General features: G+C 46.3%; 1 protein-coding gene across 1 annotated transcript in view; it reads right to left on the minus strand.

The window, feature by feature from the left end:
* The window catches only part of PTPRN2 (protein tyrosine phosphatase receptor type N2), a 738567-nt gene extending 728565 nt beyond the window's left edge, over nt 1-10002 (minus strand). Inside the window, exon 1 of the mRNA XM_046668847.1 lies at nt 9942-10002. Coding sequence (XP_046524803.1) covers nt 9942-9945 — 4 coding nt within the window. The 5' untranslated portion in view covers nt 9946-10002. The remainder of the gene's footprint in view (nt 1-9941) is intronic.
* Between the last annotated feature and the right edge of the window lie 3134 nt (nt 10003-13136).

Raw genomic sequence — 13136 nt, forward strand, 5'->3', positions numbered from 1 at the left:
GGAAGAGCTGGCTTTCAAACGCTGCCTGTCTGGTCTGCAGGCTCTTTTGCTGGGAATAAGAAGCCATACCCCAACAGACCATTGGAAATGGAAATTAAAACCACTATGTGATCCCACCACATACCAACTAGAGTGGCTAACACTAAAAAGACAGAAAACACTGCTGACGAGAGTGCAGAGCTGACTGATGCACTCGCATTCCTGGTAAAACAGGACAGATGACCACTTTGGGGAACAATTTGCAGTTCTTAAAAGATAAACATACCCCTACCCAGTAACCCAGCAATTCCACTCCCAGATGTTTACCCAAGAGAATGAAAACATATGTCCATAAAAATAATTGCACGAGAACATTCAGAAAAACTTTATTCATAAGAGCCAAAAACTGAAAAAAGAAAAGAAATATCCATCAACCTGAAAACAGATTTTACGATGTGATGTACGCATAGAATGGAGTACCTCTTAGCAATAAACAGGAGCCACTGAGACAGGAAATCACGTGGATGGCTCTCTGGGCCATTACGCTGAGTGACAGAAGCAGGAAGAAGAAAACGCACCCAGCAGAAATCCACTCAGAGAAGTCATTTCCTGGGTGGGGCTGAGGTGTTGACAGGAAAGAAGCGTAAGGAAACTTCCAGATGATTTAAGTGTCCTGTGTCTCAACAGACGAGGGGTGACGTGGCATGTGCATCTGCCAAAACTCAAAACTGTGCACTCGGAGCGCTCTGGTTCCCACTGTGTGAAAATTTAACGGAAAATGTGAACAACAAATAATGAAAGATGGGGAAAGATGAAGACAATCCCTTCCGGCTTAAAATCAAAAAAGCAGAAAGGCGGAGCCTGGCAGCACCTGGCTGTGCGGAGAACTGGTTAGACAGGAAACCCGGGCATGGAGGAAGGGTTTACAACAGTTGCGCTGTTCTAGAACCTGGCTCTCGAGGCTGAAGTTGAAGGTGTAAGCCAAGCTCCCCTTGGCAGTGAGGCCATGGTTGAGGTTCAGAGCACAAGTGTCAGAAAAGAGCCAGCACATGCCAGGCAGGGGCTCGCATCCTCCCCTAGGAAGTCATTCGGGCTCTCACAGCAGGGCCTGGAGGGGAGACATGTGGGCACCGGGCGCAAGGTGCCCCGAGGGGCAGGCAACGCACTAGAGGGTCTGCTCCTCTGGACTCTCTTTGCTCATGCATTCCTTCACTCACCAAACACTGACAGAGTGCCCAGGGGGCGGGCACTGCTGGGGGGTCAGGCATAGCTCTAGGCACTGTGAAGCCTGCGGAGAACATGGGCAATGTCTCTGCGTCTGCGGCAGGTGGTCTAGAAGAATGTGGAGAGCAACCAGGCACAGAACAGCTAGCGAGGTTAAAGCCAGTAGTACCAGGGATCCGAAAAAAGATCCTTTCTCTTCCTAAACCCCACAGACATTAAATCCATCAAAAACTACAATTTTCCCTGAGAAGATCATCATGAATATGGTTACAACTAGATAGTCTGTTAATAAAATCTGCCCATATTCTCATATCCAAGATAAGGAAATAGTTAAGTTTAAAATGTCTTGGCATTCATCAAAGAAGAGTTGTGATGGCAAATAACACATGAAAAGGTGGTCACCATCATCATTCATAAGTCATTAAAACCACAATAAGATTCCACTACAGGCCCACCAGATGGAGGGGAAAGCTCACAATACAGTGCTGACAAGGAGTAGACCCACCGGCACTCTCACACTTCACTGGGGGGAGCGTCAAACGCTGCAGCTGCTTTGGAACACCTTCACCCCTCTCTTATAAAATTACACACATACTTTCCACATGACCCAGCAATTGTCCTCCTGGTTATTTATCCAAGAGAAATGAAAATATGTGTTTATACAAAAATCGTATGCCACTGTTTATTACAGCTTTATTCATAACAGTGAACACTGGAAACAATCCAAATGTCCACAACTGATGAATGGATAAAAAAAATACAGCCCATCCACACAATGCAACACCACTTTGCCATAAAAAGAGATAAGCTGCTGATACTTACAATGACATGTGTGACTCTCAAAAGCATTATGATGAGTGAAGGGAACCAGACATGGCAGGCCACATGCTGCGGGAGTCCATTTACACAACACTGTGACACAGACAACACTGCAGGCACAGAAGTCGGGTCAGAGGTTGCTGGGCTCGGGTACAGGGGGCGGGAGATGGGGAGCTGACTACAAAGGGACATGGGGAAACTTGGGAATGACATAAACATTATAAATATTGCCTGTGGTGTTGGCTGTATGACTGTACACATTTCTCCAAACTCATCAAACTGTGTACTTAAGAAACAATGAATTTTACTGTTTACAAATTATATTATTATATAAATAAACCTGACTTAAAAGTAAATAAAATGCATTGGTTATTCTGTCTCAGAAAATATTGTTAGCAACTCTAAAAGACCTTGACAATGTTTTTTTTTTACTTAATCAAACCCCCTAGTAGTTTGGGCTCTGTGTTCCCATCTACTTCTTGGTGACCCCCTCACTGTGGGCCAGCTGTGAGCTGAGCCCAATCTCTGGTCCCTCAGGGTGGGACACATTTGTAGACAGCTGGACAAGCCTCAGCGACTCTGGAAGGCCCTCTAGAAGCAGCTGTGCAGGGTCAAGATGTGGAGGAAGGCAAGCAAGGACCCAAGGCCATGTCCTAGGGTTGATGGCAGGCCCCTGGGATCACAGACACTTGTTTTGAAAACCAACCCCGGAGTTATGACCCTGGTCAAGCCACACAGCCTCTCTAAGTTTTTAGTTTTTAATGTAAGGTAGGTGAAACTGCACTGAATCGAAAAGTCCTGTAAATGCTAGTCTTCTCGCTCCTCCTCACTCCCCCTTTTCTCTCCTCAGGAAATCACCAAGAAGAGAAGAGATGCATAAATCTTTTTCTGGAGAAAGAACTTTTTATCTCTCACTCTATTCTCTTATATTAATAAATGATACATAATCCCTTCAATATCCTGAGAGTATATTAATGTTTATCATTACAGGCTACCTAGAGAATATTAATGTGTATATTAATATATCAGGGTACCCTTGAAGACACACCTCCTGAATTGAACATCTGACAAAAGTTCAAAAGACAGACCTAATGTAAAATTCCTATTAAACTGCTTTGAAGAATTATTTTTATAACTCATTCAAAAAAGTAATCAGAGGCAAAAGTGGCAGATGGATTAAGGTATTTCTTTTCCATTACTGAAAGTATCTGTTAGATATGATCTACGGAACCAATATTTGCTTCAGAACACAGCAATGATGTAAATATCACCCCTATAACAAAACAGAAAATAACAAATACTTAAAATTTTAAAGTACAATCTTCTCAAGAAGAGCTCGCTCTCAGCCCCCTGGAGTTGTCAATTTAAGGTCCAGAGTTTTGTCTGTGCATGTGCTCTCAATTTCTTATTAATTACATGGACTCAGAGATGTTAAATATCCCACAGAGAATCCAAGAAATGATTTTAAAAGTTAACCAGTCAGACTGTCAGAAGTTTAATTTGAAGTTCAAGAGCCAAGAATACTCTAAATAGAGTCATCAAAACAGAAGGGCAATAGAAGAACTTTAAATGGTTAGGAAAGAAAGGTATTGATCTATATTCAAGTGCCAGAAGAGTGTGAATTTAAAGAACACCAATGAGAGAAGAGGACAGGGAGACCAAGCTGGGCACAGCACTCTCTCAAGTTGAATCATCTTTCTTGTCAAGTTTATGTCTTGAGAAGAGATGCACAGACATTGATAAGCAATGGTCATTAATATTTTTTAAATCCTTTGACATTTGAGAATTACTATTATCCATAAAGTCTGAGTATATTGAAGGAATTTGACTTGGCTGGAATCCTTTGTTTTAAAAGGCTCCCTATTTTGGATTGTTACTTTCTGTTGAGAACTCTGACTCTGAACATTTTCAGAGAAAAGAACAACATTTTAAATCAAGAATGTGAGGGCCAGCCCTGGTGGCCTAGCAGTTAAGTTTGGCATGTTCCACTTCAGTGGCCCAGGTTTGGTTCCCAGGTGCAGACCTACACCACTCGTCTGTCAGTGGCCATGCTGTGGCAGAGGCTCACATTTGAAAAAAAGAGGAAGACTGGCAACAGATGCTAACTCAGGGTGAATCTTCCTCAGTGAAAATATAAATAAAAAATAAATTAAGAACATGAGTGATTTTACAAATAAGAGATCATAGCAAACATTAAATTTCATTGGAATCACTCTAAGTATCTCCTGTCTCTATCATTGATCATCCACACCTGTTCTAATGATTTATCTGTGCTGACTATCTTGCATCCTCCTTTCTCATTCAACAGTATTTGACGTGTATATGTCCAATGACATCATCCACAGAGCAGCACTCAGAGGTCACTGTGTAGGAGAAAGACCTGGCCAAGGCTATGCAGTGTCACACTTTCTCAAAGCAGAACAGAGAAGTCCACTAATTTTGAGGCTTCTCGGTAGCCTGGAAACGAGAAAGGACCTCTCAACCACTTTCCACCATGTCTCTTGGCAGCACAAACTCACGAGACAAACAACATCGGAAACTCCTACCCAAGCTGCTAGGACCACGGGCTGTAAAAGCTATTAATTTAGGACTGCAGAAGCAATGATCCAGTTTCCAAAGGTTTTTCCTACCAAGCTCAGTTACCCATAGTGAGGGGGAGGGTCTCTTAACAGTTAGAGATCTCTGCAACATAGACCAAAGTGCACAACATGAATACTGAGGAAGAACACTGCTTAAATCAAGACAAATGAGTTTTAAATAATAGAACCCTAATTCAGAGGAGAGATTAAGCCAGAAATGTGTTTGTGGGAAACAGTGAGCCTTCACTTTATCAAAAATCACTCCAAACTCTATATGCTTAAGTAAGGCCCATCTGTATTTTTAAAATCAATTTCATTTACCAAAAACTGATTATACCTAACTCGTGGATATGCCTTTATTGTAAAAGGTACAGACACGAAGGACTAATTCTCAAAAGACATCTTCATGAGTCCAAGCTCAAACAAACATAATTTATATTAGCACGTAACTATGCAGTGAATGGGTTTTGCTGATCAATAATGTCGCCTCCACATCCTCATAGCAGTGGCATTCACTGGAGTGCTACTTTAAGAGTCCTGGATGAGGTTTTCTTCTTTCTGAGTTTCCATTTCTTACTCTCTGCCAATGCCCTCGGAATATTGAACAGGAAGATGAGACAACTTATTCTTTTCTGGTAATACAGACAAGAACCAAGTTCTTCCGCATAGGCCAACACTCTTTGAGTCCCATGATAACAAAAGCTGCTTTCCTATAAAGTCCTGGGGGCAGCTCCAGAGACCAGAGTCCTGGTATCCTGTTTTGCTGCTTTTCAATTAAGGCAACACTTCATAGAGAATCTTGTTTTTACTTGCACCCATGAAAATTCACTCTGATGAAATTTCAGCTTTGAAGGGATTTGAAGAAACACTAAAGGTAAACACAAAACAACCAAAGCAGAATTCACTTCTGTTTTTATTTCCATGAAAACCATCTCATTGTATGCCAATCAAAGAGAGCTGTTCGGAGGCAATCAAATGGAAAATCACAAACTTGCCTGGGCAAACATGAAACATCCTGCTTAACCGAAAATCAGAGCCACTACCATCAGGATCATAATACCATTGTTCAGTGATTAGAATGCCAAATTATTTAGTCTTTCATTTTCAAGTTTCAGAAAATGTCCTTTTCCGGGTAATGGTGGCCAAAAATTACTGACGCCACCACGCTGAGGTTTTGTTGAGATATTGCATGGTGACATCTGTGGGCAGCCCCTGAGCCAAGAAGGTCCTACACCATCAGATCAGAGGTAACTCTGTCCTCTAAGATGGGGATGGACCAGGATTATGACACTGGCCATCCAGGCAGTGTCCAAATAGGAAAATGAAGAGAAACTTGAGGCCGTTCTCCTGAAAATTCAGACCACCTGTTTCCTATCAAAATTGCTCCCAAAGTTAAGTGTGCTTTAAAGTACTCCTATCAAAGATTTCTGCCCCCAAATTTGATAGAAAAATTTCCATTTCTTTGTTTTGCCTACACTTACTGGGCTATGGTGGGGCTCAGTCCTGCTCCACAGCACTGGTTCTGAGCATGGTGACCTCTCAACTTCATAAGGGCAGCACTTCATTCCAGCTCATTCTTCTCACCCCATGGGATAATAACCCAGGAAACCCTCACAGCAACCTCGACACAACTACAGACACTATAAAGTGCTCGATCCAAGAATGAGGTCAGATGTGTCTTTTGAGATGCAATTCTGTCTTAGCCTTTGATTAAAACAATCCCTCAATCCTCAGTACATACTGTAAGAAAAACAACCCCCATCACCAAATGTAAATTTACAATCTGCCAACTGTCATGTGGAGGTGATAAACATGTCCCAGCCCTCTGGGTTCTCTATCTCTGCAATCAACATCACTTCTGCAGCTACTGCTGGTGTTTGGGACAAAGATGATATTGGGAGTGATTTTTTATTGTTGTTTTTCCTTATTTTTCATGTTTTTAGAGTGAGATGTATTAGATGTATTACAAGGGGAATTAAATACAATTTGGAGAAACTGGAACACTCTTATGCTGTTTTGGAGCTCTCTCATCTATTGCACATATATTTCTGTAGTTGGTTGATATTTCATTGTGGTTTTATGAGTGTTTTTCTTTTCCTCCAACAATATCTATTACTAAATTGATCACAAAAGTCTGATGGATTCTTCTAGGATGGTCAGCCTCCACTCCAGCCTTACCCTTCTTCCTGGTGTTGGTGTAGACCCGCAGCACATCAATTTACGCAGGTTTAGAATGTACTTTTCCACTTGTTTGTAATATTCTCCCCACACCAAGGAAAAGAGACAAGAAATTTATCCATCATAAAGAATCTACATCTGAGTGCACTAATCATGCCCAAGCATTCCTTGCATCGCAAGTAAACCCAGAGCATCTTTCTCCTCCACCCTCACCCTCAACTGGTTCTGCTGCAGCAGTGGTTGGGATTCTTTAGCTGCAAAAGCAACAAAACACCATCCCCAGTCTGAACTGAACACAGTAATGTTAGTCCTGTGTGACTGAGACCTCACAAGTCAGGTATAGACTTCTGTCGTGTAGATGTCGACAAGGAACACGCTTGTCCACCTCGAGCAAGGCAGCACTGCAACCCACTCATCCTTCTGGAGGACTGTTACCTGATTCATTAATACGTTCTCTACTGAAAGCCTCTGTCTCTCCTGCTCTCTTCCATTTAGAGGAATGCAGACTTTCACCTCTACTTGACATCTCAAGTCTCATGAGCAAAGCCAGGATGAACAAATATCTTAATGGCACGGGGGAAGTTCTTCCTGAAAACCGCATTCACCCACCCAAGCTCATCTCTGCCAAGTGCCCCATAAAGCGAGTCTGAAAAATTCTACCTGGCATGGACGCCCCATCACGTACACTCTCAGCCAGGAGCTCATTCTTTTCCTGGTCCCACAGCAGCCTAACTGATTCTAGCTCGTTCCCTCACATTCCAAGTGAACAAGTGAGCTTTACTGAGGAATATCCAAGACCCCTGCCTCTCTGGCATTAGAGAGGGCCCATAACTTCTCATCATCCCCACTACCGCATCCTAATATTCAAATCAGAGGCTTGGGTGCCAGGCCAAATTGTGAACTTCAACATGGAATCCACACAGCAGGCAGGGCCATAAAGGGCTGCTCTATTTATTTTACTTATTTTCACTCACGCAAACGGCAGCTGGCACGTCACATCCCTTCTACATTTGTTCTCATCTTTTGGCTTTGGCTCTGCTGTCCCTAGCATGGGGAAGTCCTTCTTCTCTCTGCCCATCTAGAGCCTTCTTGGTCTTCCAAAGCCAACTCCAGCCTTGCCCACCCATGGCTGCTAAAGCCCAGTCATCTCCCCTTTCATGAGCCCTGAGACACTCATTCTCCTTTCACTCATTAGGACATGATGATAAAGCACTTTATATTGCTAACTCCCTCAAGATGTATGTCTTAAGTATTAAAAACAAAAACAAAAATACTGGCAATTTCCAAAAGCACAGTCTGAGATTATTTTCCCCAAAACCAAATACATGGTGTCTCTTCCCACACCATTTCTCTGATTCTCTGACACCAACTGGATGTTCAACAATTTAATCAATTCCGACTGCATTGAATTAATCAAATCAAATCAATAGTGGAGTTACTGCAGACACCACAGGTTAAGGACTCAGCCCCACAAGACCGCCTCCCACTTCAGACACCAGTCATAAGTCCCATGGTACGCAAACTTCTGATGGACGGGCTGTAAGTCAGGGCTTCCCATGCCCCTCTCCGCAGGTCCAGTAATTTGCTAGAAAGGCTCACAGAACTCAGTAAAGTACTTCACTTACTAGATTACCAGTTTATTATGAAGGGTACAGCTCAGGAACAGCCGGATGCAGGAGAGGCACAGGGCCAGGCACGTGGGTCGGGGAGCGTCCATGTGCTCTCCAGGCACCCCCCTCCCAGCACCTCCAGTGTTCAACAGCCCAGAAGCTCTCCAATCTGTTGTTTAGGGGTTTTTATGGAGGTACCATTACATAGGCATGATTGATTAAATCATCTGCCATTGGTGACTGATTCAACCTCAGCCCCTCTCTTCTCTCCAGAGGTCAGGGGGTGGGACTGAAAGTTCCAATCCTCTAATCATGCTGTGGTCTTTCTGGGGACCAGCCCCCATCCTGAAGCCATACGGGGGTCCCCAGCCATCTCATTAGCACACAGAAGACACTCTTATGTATCACTCAGAGATTCCAATGGTTCTAAGAGCTGCATGGTCCAGTAAGGGAGGGCGACCTGATGCTGGACCCCAGAGGCTTGGTGGTCAGTAGAGGTGGGGCAGGAGCTGCACTCCAGGTAAAGCGAGGACAAAAATGAGGACACCTTCAGGCCACACCACTCCTACCAGAAGTGGGTTGCTGGGAATTGGCACCAGGACAGACAAGAGCCCTACTGTGAGCTAAGACCAGCCTTGGTCAGGTCCTGGACTGACAGACAGCAAAGTCCCCTTGGGCAGTTACAGGGGGGTTATGATGGGCATTTCAGGGCTGGTCAATGCAGGGAAGCCTTGCAGAGACAACACTGCACCTGGTGGGTTGTGAGGGTCAGTGAGGGGTACACCCAGAAGGGGGGTTGTGTGGACAGGGCTGACCTTTCACCAAGGGACAAGAGCCTGGCTCGGCACCCCAAAGAGAGGGAACTGGGGGGACATGCTGGGGAGGTGGGGAACACTTGGTGGGAGCACCAGCTCACCAGGGTCCATCTCTGCATCACCAAGGGCTGTGAACATGGGAAGCTGAAAGCAGAAGGTATCCACACACTGCAAGACAGGGCCTCATCTCAGAATTAGTGTCTGAATAACATGGGGGACAAAACCAACTAATCTCTTAATACATCAGCTCACATGAGAAGTGTAAAGTCGGGGGCCGGCCCCATTGCATAAGGGTTGGGTTTGGTGCTTCTGCTTCAGTGGCCCAGGTTTGTGGGTTCAGATTCTGGGCATGGACCTACACCACTCATTGGTAACCATGCTGTGGCAGCAACCCACACACAAAACAGAGAAATATTAGCACAGATGTTAGCTCAGGGCGAGTCTTCCTCAAGCAAAAGAAAAGGAGGATTGGCAACAGATGTTAGCTCAGGGCCAATCTTCCTCAGCAAAAAAAAAAAGGGGGGGGGGGGGGCTGGCCCAGTGGCATAGCAGTTAAGTTTGCATGCTCTACTTCAGCAGCCCAGGGTTCACCTGTCCAGATCCCAGTCATGGACCTACACACCACTATCAAGTCATGCTGCAGCAGGTGTCCCACATATAAAATAGAGGGACATGGGCACAGATGTTAGCTCAGGGGTAATCTTCCTCAAAAGAAAAAGCAGAACGTGGGGGCTCACCCATTTGTCCAGTACTGTCTGGGTATGCATGGCTCCACCAGACACTCCTCTTGCTGTGAGAAGGGCCTCCTGCTGCCGGGTCACAGAAAGACATCTCCAGTCAGTTAAGAGTCCCAGGTGGCAGCCCACGTCGGGGTGGGACTGCCCCAGTGCCTGCTCAGCATTGGGGTCACTGGCCTGTGTCAGTGTGACTCAATCCGCTAGGACCCCATCACACGGAGACGCTGCAGAAAGGTAGAGTTTCTCTACATCAAACCACAAAGATACAAAGCTGAGCCCGGGACTCTGCCGGTGCCACCGCCCTGGTTTTCGGGCCACGTTCCTAAGCCACCTCACATGTCTCGGAGGCTGTCTCTCCCACACAGCCACTTGGGTGGAACTTGGAGAATACCTTTCTTCCATTAAGGCAGAAAGTGTGATGAGGACACAGGGCTGGCAGCGGGACTGTGCTCTGCAACTGTCCAGATGCGTGGCCTCATCTGGGACAAACTGCTTAACCTTTCTCAACCTCCCCACAGTCTTCTTGTTGTAATGGTGCAGAAAGCCCTGCCCTAACAAGAGAGGGATGTCATCTAGAGGTGCTCGACTACATTAGTTCCCTCTCCAAGGGCCCTGGAAAAGAAGGAGGAACCATCCTCATCCTTGTCTTCGTAGGGGCTTCCTGTACCCCAAAGAGAATCCTGGTCACACTCATTAATTTTACCAGAAAGGAGAGGGAGCAGAAAGAGAACAGAGCTTGGAAACATTCAACACCACAATTTCTAACACCATCTACACCCCCGCCTCCCCCTCACCCCAGTGGCTTCTTTTAGCCTGAAATCCTCAAGTTGAAAATCCTGCAAACATCCAAGAAACCTAAATGTTGTTTAGAAAGGTCAAGTGTACATAGCACAGTCTCCAACTAACACGCTAAGAAATCAAAGTTCAGCCTGGTTTTCTCAAACAAAAGCACTGAGGGGTGCACTGGGGAGTCCATTCTAGGAGCCGCCCTACGAAATGGGCCGTGTGCCAAGCTGGATGCCCTCCGCCCCCCAAACAAACGATGCAGAAACCGTTCACAGTGGGAAAGACAATATTTAGCATGTCATTTGGAGGATTAAAGCATTTCCTGGAGACAATGCACAGGTCTCCTGCTTGGGTGTCTGTGGGGGTTAACACTGCTGTAGATTTCTTACTTTGGTGAATCTGCACCTTGGAACTGAAATTCTTCAAACGTAATTTTCATCAGATAAACTTTCTTCTTTTTCAAAGCAATTTCTCATGGCTTATTGGGTGATTCTTCCAAATGGTGTAATTACTCTAATGGTGTTCATTATAACCTAATTACCTAATACTCGTAAAGACAGAATTATGATGTGTAATTGGACGCACAGCAATAAAGCTCTGGCTCTTCATGACGCAATATCGTTTATTGGCTTCTCAAAAAAGGTATAATGCAGCCTGCATTCAACTTATGTCACCTTCTACAATCTCCCTTCTCCCCAGCCCCAGCACACAACCCCAATCCTAACCAAGGGGTTTCAACAGCTCTGGGAGGGCTCTGCCCCCAGCTCTTTCCCATCAACACCCTGGAACCTGGGGGAGGCGAAGGCTCACAGGGAGGGCTGGCCCCCTAGAGTCCCAGCCTGTCGAGTACAGACACAGCTGCTAAAATGAAGGTGCACTGGGAGCACAAGAGACGGAAGAGAAAGGCTCCCAAATCCAGAGGAGTCAGAGGTTTCCAAGAGGAGGCAGCATAGAAGAGGAGACCTGAAGACAAGTAGAAATCTTCCAAGTGAAACCCAAGGCCGAGTTCAGGCTGCAGGGAGGGCCCTGCCACGGGTGGTGTTGCCTAGGAGGAGAAACACTGGGCTAAGAGAGGGAACTGCTCAACAGCTCCAAGGGCAGGCAAAGGAGGCCATGCAGAAACTGTGGCCAATGGGCTCTCCTCCAGCCACACATGCCCAAGCCTCCCTCTCACATAGGTACCACCAACCACCAAGCACGCTCTGCTTTGGTGCCACCCCTCAAAGCACAGAAAGGAAATAAGACACAGAAGTCAGCTAAGTGAATAGAGAAACTTTTTCTATTGCAGAAGAAAAATAAACATCAAAGCTTCTAATTCCCTGGAAAGGGCAATGAAGACTATAGAGAAGTGACAAAAACAGTGGGTGGGCAGGCTGTGGGAATGGGGTTGCCCCTGCACCTGACTCTCAGGTAAGAGCTGAAGCCTCAGCATCCCACATAGCCCTGGACTGCTGGTGTGTGCAGTTGCCCACTGACAGACTGAACAGATACAGGCGCAGGGCCAGACCATGATGATGTTGGGACAGGAGCCATCAGCCCAGAGGAGCCAGGACTTGGTCAATGACTGCAGCTTCCCTAATTTGGTCCCTGCTTCCAAGTGAGGACCAACCAGAGGAAGCCAAATGCACTCCCCTAATCAATCATATAGGACACTGCTCCCAGTTTGCCCACCTGCAGCCCCAAGACCAGCCATTTCCATCAGGCCCATCTGGGCCTCCCCTTTGCGACCACAGTGTCCCTGGCCCTATGCTACAGCCAGTTCAGAATAAGTAGTCTCTGTTTTCATTTGGGTGGTCTTTGTTTATTTCTACTCCCCCTTCCAGGAACTAGTGTAGGATTAATTCCACCCACTTCTGTGAGAACTGGGGTGGGAGGGTTGCAATACCACAAAGTGGCCACAAGATGGCACCGAGTAAAGTCCTTTACGCCAAACCCCAGGTACCCAGGCTCACCTGATGGGAGGTGTGGGTGTGGCCTTGCCCCGATGGGTCCAGGTGTATCTGCCCCTCAGTCCCCTCCAGATGTGGGGAGGAGGAGCGGGTGTGGGACAGCAGGGGCCTGGTTCCCCCAGGGCCCAGCCACAGGACACCAAGTAGATAGGAATTCAGTTCCTCCCTCTGGCCTTTCACTGGGGTGAGGGCAGGTCCCACCCAGACCACAAGACAGACCCTCTTGTGATGGGCCCAGCAGGGAGCAGTTTCAAGCTGCCCAGGAGGTTCCAGCAAGTCCAAGGTGAGCACTGTGGGTGGGTAGCTCTCCCTGCGACACACTTCAGGCTCAGGCTGGCCACAGCAGCCTCCTCCTGCTGGGACCAAGTTGTCCAAGTTCTCAGGCAGAAGAGGAGGCTGGACACTGCCCCTGTACAGCCTGGGGATGCTGCTCCAGGGACAGCCCGGGGACAGCCTGGGG

Source organism: Equus quagga, chromosome 8 (genome assembly GCF_021613505.1).
Source record: "Equus quagga isolate Etosha38 chromosome 8, UCLA_HA_Equagga_1.0, whole genome shotgun sequence".
Taxonomy (NCBI): Eukaryota; Metazoa; Chordata; class Mammalia; order Perissodactyla; family Equidae; genus Equus; species Equus quagga.